This window comes from Dermacentor andersoni, chromosome 1 (assembly GCF_023375885.2).
Source record: "Dermacentor andersoni chromosome 1, qqDerAnde1_hic_scaffold, whole genome shotgun sequence".
NCBI lineage: Eukaryota > Metazoa > Arthropoda > Arachnida > Ixodida > Ixodidae > Dermacentor > Dermacentor andersoni.
Window position 1 is genome coordinate 218,615,534 of NC_092814.1, and position 22,797 is coordinate 218,638,330.

Here is a 22,797-nt window from a genome sequence, read left to right on the forward strand (position 1 = left end):
CCAACCCAAGTCTAGTTTCAATTGCCCCATTATTTCTCAATGAAAAATAAAAAACAGAAGCATTGCGCAATGCTTTCAAACTAAAGAATCTGGTCCCACCTAAAGTATGGCTGGAAGAAGACTTCTCACCTAAGATCCAGCTGGCACGTGAAAAGCTTCGAGACTTTGCCAAGGGAATCCGCAAGAAAAACAAGCGTTTTACACTCCGTTTTAGCACACTGCAGATGCAAGATGGCATCTATCAGTCCGACTCATTGTCTAATTCTGTTGATCTAGTGACTAAGACAAGCCAACCCTTGCATAAATGACCAGCCGCAGTGGTTCACTATAAACCAACTGGGCATAAAGATTTATTGCTCCTTGCAAACTTCCGAAGCTTACTTAACAAAGTTGGTATCTAAAAAACACTGATATACGCGTGTGATGCTGAGTTCATCATCGGTACAGAAACGTCACTCTCCGAGCATATTGCTGATAATGAACTATCATTGCTGCAGTCATTTGTTGTTTTTCGCAGAGACCGAAAAGCGTCACGGGTAGGTCGCGTAATAATTACTGTCAAAATGGAATTTCAGCCGTCTTTTATACCTGTTAACTCGCTGCTTGGAATGATTTGAATTGCTTGGCGTAATTGTCATGTGCACTTTGTTATTGGTTCATGCTACCGAGCTCCCGATAGCCAGCCCGATTTTGTGGATCTTTTCAACGATGCTATTGAACAGGTCAAAAATAAGTTCCACTACAAATTGAAAACCTCAGGCCAATCTCGCTCACATCGTGCCTCGGCAAGCTGTTTGAGAAAATTGTGACCCGACGAATTCAAACGCACCTAGAAGACGGAGGGTGGTACCCCAACACCATGTTCGGCTTCCGGGCAAACCTATCCACCCAAGACATCCTGCTACAACTAAAAGAAGAGGTACTCGAACCAATGCCGAAAAACGGGGAGAACGTCGTCATGGCCATCGATATCAAAGGGGCCTTTGATAACGTATCCCACGCCGCCATTATGGAAGGACTCAACACTACCAACTGCGGGAAGAAAGTACACGCCTATGTCAGAAGCTTCCTCACAGATAGAACAGCGACTGTAGGCCTCGGAGACCTGCGGAGCAGCACCTTTCAAACGCCATGCAAGGGCACTCCGCAGGGCTCGGTAATTTCGCCGATACTTTTTAACATCGCCATGGTCAACCTTGCGAAGAAGCTCAACGAAGTCCAGGGCATCAGTCATGCCATATATGCAGACGACATAACCATCTGGACCACCGAAGGATCACTAGGGAACAAGCAAGAAGCGCTACAGAAAGCCGCCGCTTGCATCGAGGAATATACGCAGCAAAGAGGCCTCAGATGCTCCACGGAGAAGTCTGAGCTCCTCAGAGTGGGAAGGCACCCAACAGATGCCCCACTCGAAGTAAAAATCGAAGGCCAGAACATTCCGGAACAGAAAATGATCAGGATCCTCGGCATGTGGTTGCAGGGCAGCCGGAGGTGCAGCCACACCCTCTGCCTGCTGAGTAGAGCAGCTGGACAAGTGGGCCGCATGATCAGCAGAGTTGCGCACAAGAGATACGGCATGAGAGAGGAAGATACCCTCAGGCTGGTCAACAGCCTGGTGGTCAGCCGGGTCACATACTCCCTGCCGTACCATGTAACCATCAAAGCCGAAAGAGAACAAGCCGAAGCAATCCTTCGGAAGGCATACAAAACAGCCCTTCATCTCCCAAGAAACACATCCAATGACAAGCTGATGCAACTGGGAATCAGCAATACGTTTGAAGAACTAAAAGAATGCCAGCTCAAGGCACAAGCGCGAAGGCTCAGTAACACAACAACAGGAAGGGCGCTCCTGACAAAGTTGGGTTGGGAAATAGAAAAACCGCAAAGTAGTAGGGCAATAATACCGGACCTGCTAAGGAAGAAACTACGTATACAACCTGTCCCCCGCAATATGGACCCCAATCTCCATACCAGCAGGCGACACGCTAGGGCAGAATTCTACGAAAGAACGATGGGGCAGAGAGACAACACATTCTACACAGATGCTTCCCTCTATCCAAAAGAACACAGGAAACACGCAGTAGCGGTAGTAGCTAATAATAAAAGCAAACTAATCACGAGTCTCACGGCAGCGGTATCAGACATAACCGAAGCAGAGGAAATAGCTGTTGCACTGGCAGCAGAGGAAGGATACAGGATAGGAAAATCCCTCAACATCCTAACAGACTCACAAGAGGCGTGCCGAAACTATATCAGGGGTAGAATAAGCAGCACGGCACTCAAGATCCTTAGTAGAGCACCGCTCTATGAAGGACAACCTACACACAACATAATCTGGATACCAAGCCACGCAGGGATTCAGGGCAATGAAGGGGCGGACAGCTTAGCTCGAGGCTTCACCATCCGAGCGGGCGCCTCAGTCCCCCCGGGAGAGCCTCAGATTACTTGCGGGGACAGTTATTCAGAGCTGCTAAACCTATACAGGGGGCGAAGATTCCAATACCCCCCACCACACAAAGCGTTGACGAAGGAGGAAGCCGCAGGATGGCGTAGACTGCAGACGGGTTCCTTTCCAAATCTTTACGTACTAAGCAGGATGTTCCCCACACAATATTGCGGCGTATGCCCGTGGTGCGGAGCAAGGCCAACACTATATCACATCACATGGGAATGCGAGAGAAACAAGACATTCCACAAACATACAACACCAAGTGCGGAGCAATGGGAGAGCCGGCTCACCAGCTGCGAGCTAGGGGTCCAAAGGGCCCTCATAGCACACGCAAGCGAGGTGGCCCGACTCAGTGGTGCCCTGGACTAGGGGCCCACCCAAGGCTGAAGAGGACCCAAAGTTTTCAAGAATGAAGACTTCGTCCTCAACTCGCTAATATCTTAAAGAAACAATAAAGTTTTCCATTCCATTCCATTCCATTCCCAAATGCCACACTTGATTTGGCCGGTGATTTTAATTATCCAGCTATAGACTGGTTGACTCCTTCTCTTCTAGGTAACAATAATCACCAAGAATACCTTCACTTTCTGCATACTGTACACCTTCATAACCTCTCCCGATTGGTAAAAATCCCTACACGAGGTGATAATATTCTAGATCTGATATTTACTAACTATCCTGAATACGAAAATGCTTTTGTTTTTGAAGAAATAAGTGACCACAGGGCCGTTCACTGCAGTATCACAGCCAAAGAAAACAAAAGAAACGAAAACAATACTTGACTGTGCTCACGTGGATATTGCCAAAATGAACCGCATGTTCACGGCTTTTGTGGCCGCATTCCAGCATAATTTCGCAAGCCGATCAGTTAACCAGAACTAGTCTTCATATAGAGACAACCTTAAAAAAAAAAATGGAAGATTGCTGTGTACCAAAATTAACTCTCCCGTTCAAAGCAGATGATCCTTGGTTCACACGTGATGTGAAAAGAACTAGTAACAAGAAAAAAACAGGTGTTTAGAAAATTTTCGGCATCAAATACCGACATAGCCTGGGAAAACTGCAAAAAGCTGTCAAGGTTTACAGAGACCTCAATCAATAAAGCTAAAAACAAATACTTTAACTGTACTTTGCCCAATCTGATGATTACCGACCCTGGAAAATTTTGGTGGGTAATAAGCCCGAAAGAAAAGCTAATGAGTGTACAACTCAAATGTGAAAATGGTGACCTATTGTCGATAAAAGAATCTGCTGAAAATTTCAGTCGGCATTTCGCTTCGGTCTTATCAGACGAGCTGCTGCTACAATCTGCGATGCTTCAAGCACAAGCAATTTCGCACAAGTTTCCACCTATCTCGATAACAGAAGCAGGCGTAGTACATGCAATAGAGAGGCTACCATGCAAAACTGGTCCTGGGCCCGAATGTATCAGCGCAAAACTTTTGAAGCTAACATCAGATAATTCATCTTACCTTTTATCACTAATCTTTCAACAGTCATTAGACACTGGGCTTCTTCCACATGACTGGAAGATTACGCATGTAATTCCTTGCTTTCAATCTGGAGACAAACACTTCGCTAACAATTACCGTCCCATTTCACCTACATCTATTTGCTGCAAACTACTTGAGCATATCATATGCATTGACATGTCTCACATTGAATCTAATAAATTACTTTTTGGAAATTAACACGGCTTTCACAAAACCGATCCTGTGACACCCAGTTGTTTGAGCTAGTAATCAATTTACACAACTCCATCAATAGGTCATTTTTCATCGATGCAATTTTTATTGACTTCTCTAAAGCATTCGATCGTGTCCTTCACCAAAGTCTACTAACAAAACTACATAGCCTATAGCTAGATGACAAACAGTTTATCTGAATTGAGGGCTTTCTAACCAACAGACTTCAGAGTGTTAAAATCGATCACTACGTATCTCGCCACATGCATGTCAAGTCGGGGGTCCCACAAGGTTCAGTTTTGGGACCGCTATTTTATTTTAATCTACATAAACGATATATCAACTAACATGCAGTCTTCCATATGTCTTTTTGCAGATGACTGCGTAATATATAAAGAAATAACAAACCAGAACGACACTTTAACCCTGCAATCAGACTTAATGACTCTTTCAGAATGGCGCAGCAAATGGCAGATGAAAATTAACATCGAGAAAACTAAACACGTTAATTTTGGTCACAGTCTCAATTTATTGCCTAATGAGTACCTAATTAGCAATTCTACAGTTTAAACAGTTTCGTCGATTAAATACTTAGGAGTCCTGTTCACTTATAATCTAAAATGGAATGATCATGTAGAACTAATCACTAGCAAAGCATTTAGAAAGCTTGGCATTCTAAAACGTTGCCTGCACATTGCTAATTCCAACACCAAACTTCAGGCATTTAATTCGCTAATTAAACCATCATTAGAGTATGCTTCTAACATGTGGCATCCACATCAAGCTTACCTTACTGACATGCTGGAATCAATTCAAAGCAAAGCCATTAGATTCATCTCATCCTCATATTCTCGTTATCATAGTGTGTCATCTATAAAAAGAACACTTGGCATTTTACCTCTTGTAATACGCAGAAAATATTCACGATTATATTTTTTTCATAGTGTTTATTACCATGACAGTGCCTTTTCACGTAAATTCATTCATCCAACAGCCCACATCTCCGCCCGTATTGACCACGAACTCAAGGCATAGCCATCTTTTGCACGGACTAAAAATACTTACACTCACCTTTAGTTTTATGAATGAATGAGAGGAATGCTCTTCCGCAATTCATTCTCAACATTAAGGAATTATCTTCTTTCCAATCGGCTTTGCGAAACTACCTTAATGAGCAAACCTGCCATACCAGCTGATCTTTTCTAAACCACCATGTTATCCTGCTTGAGCGCCTTACTACCTTTGATCACTGTCATGTATTTGTTGCATTATTCTAATAATGTTGTAGTTTGATCTTGTGTGATTGCACTATATAATTATTATGTCATGCTACTACTAGATGCACTGTATCTCCTTAATGCTGAAAACAGTTCTGTTCTTTATTTTGTGTTTTGATCTTCCTGCTTATAATACCCCTTGTTGTTATCCCCCCCCCCCCCTATGTAATGCCCGATTCTGGGCCCTTAGGGTAAATAAATGAAATGAAAAAAAATATATATACATATATATATATATATATATATATATAATAAGCTAGCTAGCTGTGGCACTCACTAAACACAAGTCTGCTTCTGTGCAGGCTCTTGGAATCAGACTCCAAGTCTTTGAACTCACTGACTTCAACACACTCCAGAAAGTCTTCAGACACCAGCCAGGTGTCAGTGGCATCAGGTGCAAGCCAGCAGAGTGCTGCCATGGATGATGACTCAGAAGATACCTGGGTACTGTGGGGAAGGATGGTAAATGAGTGGGACACCTACATCAAGAAGAAGAATGCCTATGTCAAGGTTTGTTTAACCTGTTCAATGATGTCTATCAGTATCACTGGATTACTGTGATGTTACTTTAACCTATAAGCCACACTGTAATTGGTGTATGCTTTGAATTAAGTTATCATATTAAAAGAGTGTTTTCAGTTGATTATTTGCTGCGTGCTGAAACAGTTGAGATTTCATGCCATAATTGCCAGGTTAAAGCTGCATATTAAGAAAAAAGTTAATGCAGCAAAAATTTTGTTTCAGTACTGCTTTAAATTGTGATGCAACGTAAAGAAGCTCATTCAGTACAGAGTAGGGCAGTAATGTGCTGTAAGGTAACCTCATGTGCTCATGTGCTTAGATTTATGTGCACTATAAAAGAAACCGAGGTGGTCAGAATTATTCCAGAGGCCTCCCATACAGTATCTCTCATAGCCCCAGAGTTGCTTTGGGACAGTGGACCTCATGAATCAATCAGTAATGTTTTTTTATTGGATGAGCTGATTAACCTAAGATTTTAAGGCTTAGAGCTGCTGTGTTTCAAAGATATGTATTGATTCAGTGGCTTATTTGTTTCTGCAGTCGGCTTCTGTCAATTTGCATTGGTTGATTCCACTTTTGATTTAACCAGTTGGTGTTCAAAAGATTTAATCGGCACCCATCCATGTCTGTGCAAGCCAAACTTGTTAGATTAACTCAATCAAGAAAGATCCAGGGGTTTGTTGCATGCCAGCTGATTGATCACACTGAATTTACTGTCTTTTAGTTTTCAAATTACATCAAAGGCATAGTGGCAATGTAGGGTATGGTGTGCTTGTATGCAGGGCATGTCTTGAGGCACCCTAGCCCTAGCAACTGCTGTGTATGAATTCATGAGCAGCTACACCTTATTGTCTCTACTCTCACTTCTTCAAACTAGGCTTGTGTGAATATCAGTTTTTTGGTTCAAAGCAAAGTCTAAGCGAATAGCAATAAATGGACACAGGTTCCACAAGTTGACAAATCTAAAAAAAAAAAATGGTTCTTGCAAAGAATGAAACAGTTTCATTCCTGGAATCATTTTAGCTTTAAAGTACTGATATTCAAATACATATTTTCATGTAGAAATACAAGCTCAATGCTCTTTTACAAACCAGCTGTATAGAAAATTCATTTACATGGTTTTGCTCAGTGTTGTTCTTCAGTCTACTTGAAGTTTCGCGATGGTCGAGGCCGTGGGAGCATTTCACAATGGCATGAAATGGGATCTTGAGTGCGCGACATCGGCAGTTTAAGCTATGTGGCACAAATTCAGGGGCGGCATTTTCTGGCAATTACCTTCACTTTTGTGAGATTTCGCAGGACTGAGCATCGGCCAACAGCATTCCTGCCACTGTGTGCGGCTAGCGATCTTGACACAATGGTAGGAACGCTGTCGGCCGGATACGCCGACGTGTACAGTGCTAAGTCATGTAAAACATTGCCGTAATCAAAGTATCTCCAAAAGTGATCGCTGAAGAATACCATTCCAGCTCTGTGCTTTCAGTCTACATGTGAGATTAACCTGTTCGGTACAGTAAATGTGCAGATGAACTTGCTAGGCATGCTCGCCGACGATCACACTAGTCCGCGTGCGTGATCTCGGGCCTCATCACTGATGAGTGCCAAGCTTCCCGCAACAGTTCAGCCGTAGCCTCCTATAGACCTTGTGCGCTGGTATAATGGTGCTGCCGCTCCGTGACAAGCAGTGCCTGCTGCGCTGTATTTCATCGCATTTTGTTTGGGGCCTTCCAAGCGTGCAGACTAAGTGGCAGCGAAGAGGGAGCAACATCTGCTTCTTTAATGTCATTGTGTGTTGCAACATAACCTTTTGAACATTGATTGTGAGTGCTGCCTGAGCAATGTAATGGCATCCACAACAAGAAAAAGTTAATGCACCATGTCACATCTATATTGTATATAACCGAAAAATATGCGGTGGTTATGAATAGTAGATAAACGCACCATGTCACATGTATATTCCCTATAACCGGAAAATACACAGTGCATACGAATAGTGAATATGCGCTTATGAGCAAACACTGTTTCTACTTAATTTATTATTCCAAATGCATACTTTACCCGCCGTGGTTGCTCAGTGGCTATGGTGTTGGGCTGCTGAGCACGAGGTCGCGGGATCGAATCCCGGCCACGGCGGCCGCATTTCGATGGGGGCGAAATGCGAAAACACCCGTGTACTTCGGTTTAGGTGCACGTTAAAGAACCCCAGGTGGTCGAAATTTCCGGAGTCCTCCACTACGGCGTGCCTCATAATCAGAAAGTGGTTTTGGCACGTAAAACCCCATAATTAAAAAAAATATGCATACTTTCTAATTCTTAGTTATTTTTTATTATCATCGCAAGAAAAAAAAAATACTAGGCATAGTACAAGCTCCAAACAGAATTGCAGAATGTCACACATCGCACAAATGGGCCGCAGCAACACCAGTTTGTGTTAGCCGCTGCCACTTGCATTATGCAGAAGGCCACCGTGTGTTTGGTAGCTGCTGGCAAAACACCTGGTGCAGGAATGTACGATAAGCTACCAGTGATTTTTTGGTTAAGAACTGTCAATATTTCCAAAGACTCCTACGTATACATAGCGTTATCGAGCAAGACTCAATGTTTTGCACGCCTGTCAGCGGGGTCATCATTTAAGTAAACGTGGATCGATTATCGTTGATAGCCAATTCTTCACTGCTCGCGCCTTATTGAAACACATATTGGAACCTGAAAGTGAAATTAACGAAGGACACGATACATTGATGTACCCCAGACATGGTGCTGAAAAGCAAAATTGAAGTGTCACTAAAGCATTAACTGCAGTGTAAAGCATCTAAACTGAGCCGTTTCACCATTGCAATGAAAAGCTATCAATTTTAATAGCAAATGGAAATGTGATGTATTAATATGTGCCGATGCTAAACTCCATGATGTAAAAATCATAGTTGGCCTAGTAAACAAGAAACGCATTGTGTACATCCCTTTAGCTTAATTATTTACAGACTGCTTGTTTGTGCAAATTTTATAGTCGAGTTTCTGTTCATAAACTGGTACACACTATGAAGACTGGTTGGGGGAAAAAGCTGCTCACAGCAGCTTGACAATACATAAACGTCTCCAAAGTGTAAATGAAAAGGTGCACGTCAGCAGCATTGACCAAGCGCTGCCACCTGTCATTGTTGTATGGCGTCTACAAAAAAAATTTGTGGGGCCACAACATTCCTATAGGGGACAGATTACAAATGAAGCTGTTTAAGCTGCATACATGGGCTGCATACGTTATGAAATCCTACATTTCTTTCATACGGCACCACACTATGCCAACACAAGCGGCGCCGCAGAAACCGCACCACCTATGCATCTGCCACAACAGCTGCTGCAGCCGTGCCGGCACCTCCGACGGGTGTGACGCTATAACCACAGAAGCGCAGGCCACGTGCACAGGCCCCGTCACCACACTCTTTCCCCCTCTCATTACTCATCAAACAGTATTTCAAACACATAAAGCACATGAAGGCCAGCTTGCTACACTCAGTGCTCTTTCTTATATATATATATATATATATATATATATATATATATATATATATATATATATATATATATATATATATATATATATATAATTGTTTCTCTTACAATGCCGAATTTATGTGGTTCTGTTTGAACCCAAGATATTGAACTTATTTTTGGAAGTTGGCGGAGGAGTGCTTGAAGCTTACTTCCCCGGTATTACACTATCTCCTGATCAGCCCACGCATTCCTGTCCACGTGCCGTGATACGGACGTAAGCCAGCCAAGGTACCCCCCCGGGGAACGGCCGAGTATTGCATCATCTCTGGGATCGGCCCACCCATTCCCCTCTACGCGCCGTGATACAGACATAGGCCAGCAAGGGTACCTCCCCCCCCTGGGAACACATGCAGGGGATGCATACTGGGGCTAGAGCAGCTTCATTGTAAAAATTTTATGGAATTCGAAATATTTCAGACTGCACTTCCTGAGCTTTTGTGGCATTTTATAGTGTGCCACACTGTGTGCCTATCATCGAGGCAGCGGGCGCTCCCCCCTCAGTCTTCTGAAGTGGTTGCCCTTGTGCTGAGCTTCAAACATCCACTGACGACCTTGACATTGTCATGTCAAACCAGCTCACCCAACTATGTGTACAAACCTTCAAAGTTCCACGAAACTCCCAAACCGTTCTTGTGGGTCAAACTGAGAAATCGGGTCGCGCGCCGTGTCATGACTGCTGCCGCGATGAAAGGGGAACGCAATGTAGGTGACGTCAGCACTCGGCGCCCCGCCTTGTTCCTGCCGACGATGGATCACCAAAGAGATTTAAGGCAGAACCGGCCCATTTTCAGGAGAGAGAGTCACCACCAGCTGCCCCGTCAGTCTGGTGCACTCTGGCCGCTACTTGTACGCTATTTTCTGCTATATCTATACATAATGTATAAAGCTTTTCGTTCCCTCTTCGTCTGCTCGAAGAGTCTGTCTCTCATCCTCAACCCTGAGTCGCAACAATATCCAACAGTACGCAGCTGCGATTTCCTTTTAACTGGGAAGAATTGAGTTGTTAACCATGGTGCTCCATACTAAACCGCTACGCGAGAATATGTTGGCTCCAACCAATTTTCGCCTCTATTGTCGACGGGTGGTGCAGGATGTTTGAATGAAAAGTGCAAAAGCATGAGGCCTATAGGGTTTGGCACCCACTGCCATGCCTACCTCAGCCGTTAGGCCTAACCAGTGCTGTTTTGCCGGGTGTGGGAGACTAAAGTTAGGGTTTCGTACCGAGTTGACTCAAATCTACTTGCAGTGGGCATGCGCAAGAGTTATGTGTAAAAAACCCGCCATGGTTGCTCAGTAGCTATGGTGTTAGGCTGCGAAGCACGAGGTCGCGGGATCGAATCCCGGCCATGGCGGTCGCATTTCAATGGAGGCGAAATGCGAAAACACCCGTGTACTTAGATTTAGGTGCACATTAAAGAACCCCAGGTGGTCGAAATTTCCAGAGTCCTCCACTACGGCGTGCCTCATAATCAGAAAGTGATTTTGGCACGTAAAACCCCATAATTTAGTTATGTGTAAAAACTGAACCAGACAACTTTTGGCACCCATAGCTTGGGTCACTGTCATACACTAGTTCAAGAAAGAAGGGGATGGGGCCGCGAGATCGATCATAGAGTAATCAAGCAGTTGCTAAAGTCAGTTGGCGACTGTAAACGAATTTCATCCTTGGCTTGCCTTGGCTAAGAGCCATGTTATGGCAATGAAACTTGCTCATAGAAACTAAAACTGTTGATTATACATGCTTTTAAAATGCATATTCGTTTCGAATATTTCAAAAGTAGTCTAGATGCTAGAGCCAGGAGTGGCACAATTCAACCTTCCTACGCCACAGTAAAGCACGAATAAGCAAATGAAAAATGGTCAACTCTTTTTTTTTTTTGTCATTAGCAGGCTGTTCACAAGGAATTTGTTCCTCAGATGAAACAATGACTCAGTCTTTCTGTGGTCGTTAAAATACTTTGAAAATATGTGCTTCGCATGCAGCCAGCAATAAGCTGACACTTGGATGCTGCACCATCAGAATGCCCGATGTCACCCAGCACTCACCCGCCGCGGTTGCTTAGTGTCTATGGTGTTGGGCTGCTAATCACGAGGTCGCGGGATCGAATCCCAGCCACGGCGGCCGCATTTCGATATGATCAAAATGTGAAAACACCCGTGCACTTGGATTTAGGTGCACTTTAAAGATTCCCAGGTGGTCCAAATTTCCGGAGTCCCCCATTACGCCTTGCCTCATAATCAGATCATGGTCGTGGCACGTAAAACCCCATAATTTTGTTTCACACAGCACTGTTAAGTGCAGTTTCTGACAGCAAAAGGAATTACTTTCAGTGGTCAGTGTAGCACATCTGGTACAGTGATACAGAGAAAAAAAATGGGAAGAGAAAGTTTAGTTCGTGTTTAGTTACTTGGTCTTTGCCAGTTTCCTGTCCTTTGCCTCCTGTTTATCTTTGCTTGCTTCTCGTATTTTGTATCTCATCTGCATCAACCGAGCATGCCGTTTTTTCTGAGCAACCCATTTAATGTGTGCAGGAACAAGTTCGCAAGGGTATCCCACAGCACTTCCGGGCCATTGCATGGCAGCTATTGTGCAATGCGCCCACATGTGCAGCCCGTGAGCAGTACGCAGAGTACCTCAAGGCAAGCTCACCTTGTGAGAAGGTGATCCGCCGTGACATTGCGCGTACCTACCCTGAGCATGAGTTCTTCCGTGACAAAGATGGTCCTGGTCAAGAGGGCCTTTTCAACGTCATGAAGGCTTACTCACTGCATGATCGAGAGGTTGGCTACTGTCAGGGTAGTGCCTTCATCGTTGGCCTATTGCTTCTACAGGTTTGTTCATTTGCTATCTAGTCATGAGCTTACCTTTTTATCTGCTTCTTTTGGAACTATGGCATCAATGTAACAAAATTGCACTCGCAATGGAAAAGTTCATCAAATTGTAAATTTTACTCAATTGAGTTTTACGTGTGTTTAGCAGTGTGAATGATTTTACATGTTATCCTTACATTTTGTTCTCTAAGATGCTTTGATTGAGCATCTCTTTAAAATCATCTTCATTAAAAGTGTGAGGCCTCCAATGTTCACGTGCATGTAGCTATCACTTTCAACAAAGAAAGGCATGATAATACTGAATGGCATGGAGCATTTTTTCTCCGGGAGCTATTAAGAGCTCAAAACAGGCTTTTATCTGTCTGTCCGTTTATTAAGTTACACTGTGGCATGGACATTGTGCCATGACCCATGCATTTGCAAAATCTTACTGAGATGCCACTTTTGAAACATGGTTTGAAACAGACCTCTGTCTCTTCTGTTACATTGTAGCATGCATCATCATTGTCATCATGCCACAGGCAAAACGCATTAACAGCCGCTGCTTCCCCATTTTCTTAGAAGATATAGAAAGGTGTGCATGTGGTGCACAAGCATTTGCTTACGAATATAATTATGGTCCTAAACAAATGCTCCATGACTGACATCTATGAGCCATCTCACCTTTTGGGACATTGTTGCTTGTTGCATAGGGCAAAAAAAAAGCATAGTTTTCGAAAGCCATAGGAGAGAGCAAGCAATCTGGTATGTGATGTTGTACATTCTCTGCTGCATGCAGGGAAGTAATACTGAATACTGAGGGGGGCAGCACACAAAGAACACACAGAAGAAGGAGACTATACAAATGCTGCACTCACAACTAATTCTAGTTTTGCAAAACTTAGTGTTAAATAGATTTACCAGTGCATTCCACCACAGTTAGATGTCTTCAGTATGAATGCATACTAATGTACTTTACTTATTGACTTTAGGGAAGTAATAATTTGGTAAGCATGTTCATGGCAACACTGTCAGCAGATCAGAGATGTTTTTTACCATGGTAAAAATGTTTTGCAGTGCCCCTTCATTAAGTATGCGAAAGCTTTCCAAATTGTTCTCTCTTTTCTTTTCTTAAATGGCTGTTTGTTGTTTGCTTCTTTGCTTCAACTGACAGTTAATATAGATCGCAAACTGGTTATCTGTGTTCCAGTCACTTCTGAATATTGAGTGCAGTGTCTTGGAAACATAAAACCATGAATGTTATTACCTATACAAGCATTTCAAGGTGCGTGCTTGATGTTTATCTGCTTTATGAGCAGTCTGAAGATGAGGCAGCTGACAGTGTAATCTATAGACAAATTGGGTGAAATACATGGAAATATGCTAAGTACATGAATAATTGTCATGTTAGAAGGTACACACTTTGTTGAACACATTTTGAGTTTCAAATAATACGGTTTGTTGAAATTTTTAGAAGTACACAAACACACTTGTGTGGATAAAAGCTTGCCCATTACCTTTTCACCTTTGGCACATGCATACTTGCACCATTTTACAAATATATTTGCTTTAGATTCATAGAAATTCCTTGGGTTTGATGTAAAACTCTTCGCCTTTACCTTGCCATGTGATGTTGGAAAGACAGTTCTTTTGTTTTGCTCTATCACCAGCAATATTTTGCAAAAACTTGCAAGAATAGGGCAAAGAAGCTCTTCAGGCTCAAAACTTGTGTACGCCCAAGGTACATGCGACATCAATGTACAATGGGCTGATCTTGAGAGTTTCACTATACCACCACAAGGGAGGCTTATAGTGGTAATTCTTATTAGACTGAAGGGCAACTATGGTATGGTACAAAGCACACAGTTTTTCTTTTACTTTCTTTTAACTGCTAAAAACTGAGTTAATAGTTTGAGATATTTGAGGATAAAATACTTCTGCAGTTGGAGCAGGATTTAAAAAAATGTACAATGCATACAGCTTGGGCATCTTGCTTAATGTTGCCTTGAACTCACGTATACAGCCTAAAAGTAGTGAGGAATGCTTGCGTCATAACACCAGCAGGGTAATGCGTCTGTGCATTAGTGGTGAAATTGGTCTATTGAGACAGCAGTTAGCGAGAAGTATACAGCTTAGTTGGCCTTACAATCAGTAGTAATTGTTACCTAAGGGAATTCATTCATTCATTAACTTATTTAAATGAAAGGAGTATTCAGCACTTGGTGTTGATCCTTACTATTAGAAACCAAACGGTAAGATTTGATGTTATGTCATCTTCCCAAAGTTATTTCTTGCTTTGCTCATGAAGTGCAGCTTATTGCATGACTTGTTTTAAACCATTGGACAGATGCCTGAGGAAGAGACATTCACAGTGCTGGTGCGAATGATGCAAGACTATCGTCTGCGGGAAATATACAAGCCAAGCATGGCTGAACTGGGACTGTGCATGTACCAGCTGGAGTGCCTTGTACAGGTACTGTGAGGTTTTTGCATTTTTCTTACTCCACTTGCTAATCATTTTGCCTTCCTGGTATGTATGTGTATGTGTACATGCATGTGTGTGCGTTTTGTCTAATCCATAATAAGAGAACGAAACATATGCATGTAGGCATGCCACAATTTTCATGTCTTTCTTCTATTTTGTGCCACATCATATCCGTCACCTCCTGGAATCACCTTCTTATGAGGCAGTATTTATCCAGGCTGTGCCGCTGAGTCTGTTGCCTTTGTGTGTACACAATCACTGGCATTTGTCAGCACTTTCGTGAGTTACAAGTCTAGACATGCTGCCCCATCCTCAAAATGGTCGTGACGAGCGTGGCTCATTTAAGCTCACTAGTTTTCCATTTGAACATCTTCCACAAGACAAGCTTGTTCAAGGCTTTAGATTGTGCTTCTGACAGAGATGGCAGCACAGAATGCTTTTAACTCATCAATGTGCAACTCTTTCTTCAGGAGAAAAAATTGGGTTAATATGTATTCCCATAAAACAATATTCAAAAATACATTTTAGGTAAAAATGTTCTGTATATAAGTAAACTACCAAGATGTCTATAACACTTGTCCGCGTCACCATTCTTTCTGTCTATGGTCTCGTTTTGTAAAGTACTTCTATCATTGGATCCTGTGCTTACAGAGTTTATATTGAATAAAAATGGAAATAGTGTACTTCGAAAATTTATGCTTGGTGAAAAAGTTTGAATGTTTTGAAACTGAAGCTTTCAAGGAAATTTATGGCATGCAGGACTTTAAAAAATTTTAATCTTTCTACTGTCACTGTTCTTTAAACTATAAAATTATCTTTATGAAGGCAGAAATGAGAATTAATTAATGCAGATTCCACGGACTGTGGGATTCGGTGTACATAAAGCTTTCATGAGCCAGCAAGGCGAAAGGTCGCATTACGACAATAAATGTGCTGCAGATTTCAGTGACGAATTCATCCCTTAGCTACCATGGTGGATCTTTAAGAGCAAGATGTTTTTTTGGCATTAAAACATGTTGAATCGTAAGACATGACATGCTTGACCTTGTAGAAACGTGCCAGAATGCCACAATACTATGAGAAATGCACAGCGAATTTTGGCGACCAATACATCCAGTAACTTCTATCTTCATCATCAGCTAGAAGATGCGTGTGCTCACTTTTTATAAGTAAAATTGTCGCTATGCAATGTGGCTAGCGCGCCAAGCGTCTCGACACACTGGCTTGCAGGAGGGAAATGCATAAAGATGTTTTATTCTGTATTTTTAGCTATATGTCTGTGGCTTGATAGAGCATCAAGCTTCTGTGCTGGGAGAACCGGGTTTGAAACCAACCATTGGACATGCAATTTCTTCTTTTATTGAGTGACTGGTTCCACTCGGCATCAATGTGCACATGTGGGATGCACTCGCAGCAAGTAAAAAGTGGTTAAAAATGGATGCCAAAGTGACGGAAAGAGGCTAAGAAAGCTTTGCTTCTAAAGGCAGGAATGGGAACTTAGTCTTCATTGTGCGCTGTCTGTATATGGTTGTAACAGAATTGCAGATAGCTCTTTTAAAAGAATACAGCAAAGTTGTTGAGCATGCTTTCTCTAGAACAGCACAGGCTCTACTATTTTTCATTGTGGAAAGGGTGCTGTAAATAATGGCATTACTTGCATAAAAGCACATCTGTTGTTAGGTGAATAATTCTTTATTTTGTTGCCTTCTCAGATATCTCAAAAGCAATAGAATGTTTCTTCTTCATGTTTAAGATATCTGCTGTACATCTGCCACATTGACTCGGCAGTTATGTTATTGTGCTGCTCAGCATTGGGTTACAGATTCAAAATTTAGCTGTGCAGTTCTCTAACTTTGCATTGTTTGAATCATGGCTGCTGCCCACAAAATCATGGCTGTGACATGATTGCTATAAGAAAATATACGCGAAGGAATTGGGTGCCATTGTGATTACTAGATGTTGGATATACTAGATGCTGTTGTGATTGTACAGCCAACTGAGGGGCAGGAGAAACCTGTTGGTGGCATGGATGTTACTGGTAGGCTGCTCCTACAGATTGCACCACGTTGTGTGCATTGCCACAGCACTCGTGTTTCGGTTGACATGTCGCCTATCATCCTTGTCCATATCTTCTGCAGTGACACTAGTTACTGTATCTGTTGAATGGTAAGGCCTTCCACATCCTTGACCATGTGGGTTCATATATCAGGCCAAGACAGCACGATATTAGTGAGCACCTCCTCATTGGTCTCACAGTAAAGGCCATGCTGAGTAGTCGCATCCCTGAAGGATGTCCTTTCTTGTTTGCTGGCCTTTTACTGGCATGGTAATGGTCATGTTGGGCACTAATTTTAATAGTATATTAAAACCCACAGCCATTGTGCTTTGTTTGGGCTTGATAGTGTTGGTCACTGACTTGATTTTCAGTTGAGTAAGATGGGACTTTCTTTTAGGTCAGCTGCACTGAAGTAGATATTGATGCCAGACTTGGTGATTCATTTACTTAAAGTGGACAGCTGGACTAGTTGGAATATCGACACCTCATGCATTTCCAGTGCTTTGAAGAAATAGGAAAAACTTATAGAAGGAGAAAGATTGGAAAAAAAAAAAAAAACATTTCTTTGTTTTTTTTGTTTGTTTGTTTGGGGTATATGAAGAAACAAATATGTCAAATGTTGGTTAAAAAAGCTGAAGGAGTAATTATTGCTGCTACATGAGATACAGAACATGCACAAATGTGCATGTCCCTTGGCTATAGCATTTTTACTTTTTTTTAGTTCAGTGAGCCCAAGCTTTATTTATTTATTTGTTGATTTATTTATTGTAATGGTGGAGCATATTCTTGTCACATAATGTAAAGTGCACGGGAAAATGTTCTTTCACTGGTATCTTTCAGTGTATCACTGTTTTAACTGCGAGCCTTTTCTATTTAGCTGTTGTGGTTTCATTATTTCATCTGAATCACATGTCTTTTCACATGCAGGAGCTGGTGCCAGAGATTCACATGCACTTCCAAGCTCAGAGCTTCCACACATCTATGTATGCCTCATCATGGTTTCTCACTCTGTTCACTTCCTGCTTGCCGCACACCCTAGCATGCCGTGTCATGGACCTTTTTCTCTCTGAGGTTGGTCACTTGTTTTCATTGGCTATTTATTTTGTTGCCATTTGTTACTTGAGATTGTGTAAAGCAGCACAGCTTCAACTAACATTAGCTCTTTGGCAGTTACTGTTTTATTTTGTACAGCTTATGGGAAGTTTTAAACAATGGCACAGAGAAAACTTGTTAGTGTATGTCTGCAGAGATTGCATTTCTAGAAATGCTTGTCTGTATTGATTTTTGCAGCCCACTGTGAAGCTTGGTGTGGTATCCAAGTGATAGCATGGCTTTTATTAGGTTGTCAGTGACAAGATTGGTTCTTGGTCTTTACTGTGCTTGTGTGGGGTATATATGAATGTGAGCAATATATTTTTCGGAAATCAAAGTTATGGTTTGCGCTGGTAAAGTGAATACCTGAGGAAACAATGCACTCTGCAAGACATGCCACTTTTGTGTCTTCTTCTACCTGTCAAACAGCACTGCTGTGTCCTGCACTTTTGTTCATTATAGTCATTGTCTGCTAGTACTGTGAACCCAAAATTTGCTATACTTAGGTCGCTCAGTATATATTGATCGATGTGAATTTTGTTCATCCTACAGGGAATGGAGATGATATTCAGGATAGCCATAGCTATTCTCCAATTTTGCAAGGAAGACATACTGCAGCTGGACATGGAAGGCATGCTAAGGGTGAGATACTGGGCTATAATATACCTGCATTAGCATTCTAAGCTTATTAAACATATATTAAGGAGGCTTTCAGAGTATATTATGGTGCTTGCCCTACATTATTTCCCATGATATGTGCAAGGTACACAGTTGACGCCTGTTATAACAGATTCACATACAACATACTTCTGGATATAACAGACAGTCCTTTTCATTTACTTTGGTCTGTCTATATTATCAATGCAACAAATTTCACTTTTAACTCCTTTGCTTCCAGCTATTTGGTGCTCAGCTGGTACATTTTCCTGCTTTGTTCAGCATGTTCCACGCTGTAAGAAAATCGCTCTCAAATCTGCTACAGACATAACATTTACAAAATGCCTGATTTATTTTGTTCGCAAAAGGGCTTCCGTATCAGATGCAGTAAAATAAATATAGAGAGTATAAAAAGTTGAAAACGTGCAAAAACGGGAAATACAGCTTCGCATTTTTCGCACTCGGAACACCTCTTGGACTTTCTGACATGGTCCTTGAAAACTAAGCCACACCTCAAAGGGTTCTGCTACCCGGTGTTTGGTGGTATGTGCTGAAAAAAAAAAAATGAGCCCACTTGAAAGCCTGTACTCTCTTTTCAAGCCTGGTACTCTGGTTGCAACAGCTATAACAACAGAGCGCGAGTCTGGCTAGCAGGAAGCTTTCCATTATTTTACTGTCAACTACTGCTTGGGCAAATATGTCCGTCTAGTGTACGAAACCCAACATAATAAGAAAATAGCCTGCAGTGTGGTGCATATGAAAAACTTCTCAGAACATGCGCTCTAAGGGTGGCCAGTGCACTGCCGACCACCTGCACTGTGGCTCTTCTGGCCTGGCTGGCTCAGTACCGGCCGTGGAAGTGAATGAGTTAAGAAACCTGTCTTTGATGGCTATAACGGACAAAATTTTTTGCAAATTTTGTCTAGATGGTACGTACAGTTGAACCCACTTACAATATTCAAGTGCCATGAAAATTGCATTGTTACAACTGATAATTGTTATAACCGGATTGCATGAAAAAATCAAAACAGGTGGATGATGAATTAGAGGGAGAGGGGAGAGTGGGAAGGCAGAGCTGATGTGAGAAAACTATAATGGTGGGGAGGCCAGTGCCCCTCCCCACCACCTTTCTTCATCCGGCCGCTGATTGTGTTCACTCGTTTAACTGATTCCTGGGCACTCAGATCGCATGTAACAAGCCGCAGCTGTCGGTGTTAAAGAATGGCACTGCTATAACAACTGCAAAGAGGGGTCATGGGTGGCAAGCGATATGCAAGCTCCGCCAAGGTGGCCCCAAAAGAGGCTTTTTAAGGAATGCGAGAAAGTTGCTACTGCAGCCTGTCTGCTCGAGAAATCCAGAAGAAACACCGAGGCAAGATCGCCACAAGCATCTCGTCACATACTTCTCGCTGGCTTGCATAAGAAAACCCTATGTCCGTCAGCCTTGCATGCTTTACACGAAGCTTGCCGACATCCTTCTCCAAGGCATCCACATACTGCAGCGGAAGGTTCCTCACGGAAATGAAGCCTCGGAGGGACTGAATCTGCCCCTGTGAGGTCAACAGTGAGGCAGCCTGCCCAACCGCGTCATTGCTGCCGTCATTGTCATCGCTATCTGATGCAAGCATGTTCACTATGATTGCCTCATCGGTTAGAAGCACTTAGTTTCCAAATCTATAGCCGTGCGCTTTATTTTCATCGGCCACGTCGTGCATTGCCGATTATCAGCGGGCACATCAGCTGTCTTCCGTTTTGGCGGCGAGTCAAACCAACTGTTGGTCAAACGAGGCTGAGAAACCTCGTGGCCTCGAACGATTTCGACGCCAACAACAAAGACGACGCTTGCAATTAAGCTGCTTGCAGAACTGCGCTGAATGAGGGGCCAGCAAGCAGCATGCGAGCAATCCGTGAGCAGCGCATTTTGCGCGGTCCATTAGAGTTTCGGAGGGTGGGGCAGCTTAGAACTATGGGCGCAGCCCTTTCACGTTCGGGCGGATGGAAGGGCGATGGGAGAGAGGCGTGTGGAGATGGCTGGAAAATGAGTGAGGGGCGGCTGTTGAAGCAGCGGCCCATCATGGAGCGGCTCGAATTTCTCATTTTCTTTTTTTCTTTTCAAAAATTTCGCATTTCACTACCTTTCGGCATGGACACCCAGCAGCCAGACTTCATCGTTATAACCAATAATGCGGCATTGGGGCATTGTAGTAAGTGGGTTATTTCACCATGGAAAACATACAAATGTTGACGGTGCAGCAGTTTCTCATTGTTATAACCGATATATTGTTAAAACCGGTATCATTATAAGTGGGTTCGACTGTATACAACGAACTTTGCTGCTGTGATGCATGCATGCGGCAGTGCTCTGCAATCAACTATTTCAAGCCACTTGCGGAATGTGCAAAAATGAACTCTTTCTTCATGACCGAAAATACAACTGGCAAGTGTCCTGCAGTAACGTACTGCGCAATGCCCCGTGCCGAGGGAGCTGCTATAGGCCTAAACTGCTTTGCTTCATAGCTGTAGCTGTAGCCGCTTCAAAAATAACTGCTGATGAATGCAATATGTATTGCTTTGAGAACACTTTATTTCTCATTGCAGCAATTCACACAAGAAAGAAAATAGGCTGTTCTTAGCAGCCAACATCCAGACTGCAAAGGTTGGGATGCAGTCAAGCCATTTCGCATGCAGTGCAGCTGTGGCTGCACGCGAGCTCCAAGCGAAGCTTGCTTTGTATTGCAGCTCTTGTTCATGCTACAACTTTGACAGTGGTCTTCCCTCACTAGAAAAGATAAAATTAAGATGTCAGTTTATGCTATCAATAATTGTTTCATATTAAAAACAACTTTAGCTGATGTTTGCGTCATCGGCAGTAGCGACTCGCTTGTAGGCCGGGCGGTTGGCACGGCAGGGAGCTGGCGACAACGACAGAAATATCACTTGTACCCATGCTTTTGCCAACAGGAAAGTCTTGTCATTGTGCAGTGTAGAGTTAATGCTCATGTGCAGAAAAACTGCCGTTTGACAGTAGTCAATGTATGGAAAATGCTAGAAAGCAAGAGGCCATGCAACTAAGCATGGCTGTGTGTTTATCGTGTACGTTTATTTATTTATTTATTTTAATTTAGATATTTCATAATTTTTTCCAGCTGCCTGAGAGTTCTAATAATCAAACACTAGACGGGGGTATATGCTAAGTTCCGCCATTTCACAACATACTGTGGCCTTAATTTTGGCTGGAACAGATTTTGGATATAACAGACCTTTCTCGCTGAATTATTACGGTCAGTTGTAATGAGCATTGACTGTACTTCATGTTTAATTATGCTTGTGCTGGGCTCTCCTGGAAATTTTATTGGTGACCATAGTCACTTCGCATGTTCTTTTATGCAGTACTTCCAAAAGGAAATGCCAAGCAAGTGTGAAACAGATCCAGATTATCTTATAAACCTGGCTCTGCAAGTGAAGTACAACAGCAAGAAAATAAAAAAGTGAGTGTGTTGATCTTGGCTTGTACTCTATTTTGCTCGATGATGTTGTGTGGTAACATTTTATGACATGAGAAATGTGTTGCAATATTGTAATAACTGCTATATTTTGAACTTGTGCATTAAAGTTTGGAAAAGACAGGCCTGATATTTAAAGGGACCCTGAAATGATTTTGACGATTGTTTGCAAACATACTAAGTCGGTAGGGCAAGTCCTTGTGGTCATTAAGAGACAGATTTAAGCGCTCTGTGTGTAAAGCATCTAATTTATTATAAGGCTTTAAAGATGTTCTGAGCAGCCCCTCCTCGTGCTACTTAGGGTGGGTGAGTGATGTCGCTCAAGCAAATGATTCGATTGGCTACCCTCGCAAGATCATCGGCAATGCTAGAAACATGTCGCTTCATTAGGGTTTTTTTAATGCCATATGTGCTCATAGTAAATTGCGTAACCTTAAAAATAAATAATGCTCGCAGCAGTGCGACGAACGCCTCTGGAGGCATCCGTCTTTTTTTTCTTCATGTAGCGCAAGCCAACAAACATTATGGGTCATGCCAGCGCATCCCCATTTGTTGTGCGAAGTTCGTTTTTAAATTTTACTCCATGTAGACCAGGCTTAACAAGAAAAACAACTGTATACGAAAAATATGCGGGAGCACACTCGTTTCAAATCAACCGAAAGTAGACAATGATTGTGCCACTGCACGAAAAAGGTGGGAACTAGC

At 42.6% G+C, this 22,797-nt stretch overlaps 1 protein-coding gene across 4 annotated transcripts in view; it reads left to right on the plus strand.

The window, feature by feature from the left end:
• The window catches only part of LOC126548236 (ecotropic viral integration site 5 ortholog-like), a 245,437-nt gene that overhangs the window by 177,288 nt on the left and 45,352 nt on the right, over window positions 1-22,797 (plus strand). For all 4 annotated transcript variants that reach the window (XR_008609148.2, XM_050196387.3, XM_050196386.3 and 1 more), the window contains 6 exons: window positions 5,717-5,924; window positions 12,021-12,320; window positions 14,647-14,772; window positions 17,768-17,911; window positions 18,485-18,574; window positions 21,980-22,077. Coding sequence is in view for 3 of the 4 variants with exons in the window: in XM_050196387.3 (XP_050052344.1) it covers window positions 5,717-5,924; window positions 12,021-12,320; window positions 14,647-14,772; window positions 17,768-17,911; window positions 18,485-18,574; window positions 21,980-22,077 (966 nt within the window). In the remaining variant the exon portion in view is untranslated. The remainder of the gene's footprint in view (window positions 1-5,716; window positions 5,925-12,020; window positions 12,321-14,646; window positions 14,773-17,767; window positions 17,912-18,484; window positions 18,575-21,979; window positions 22,078-22,797) is intronic.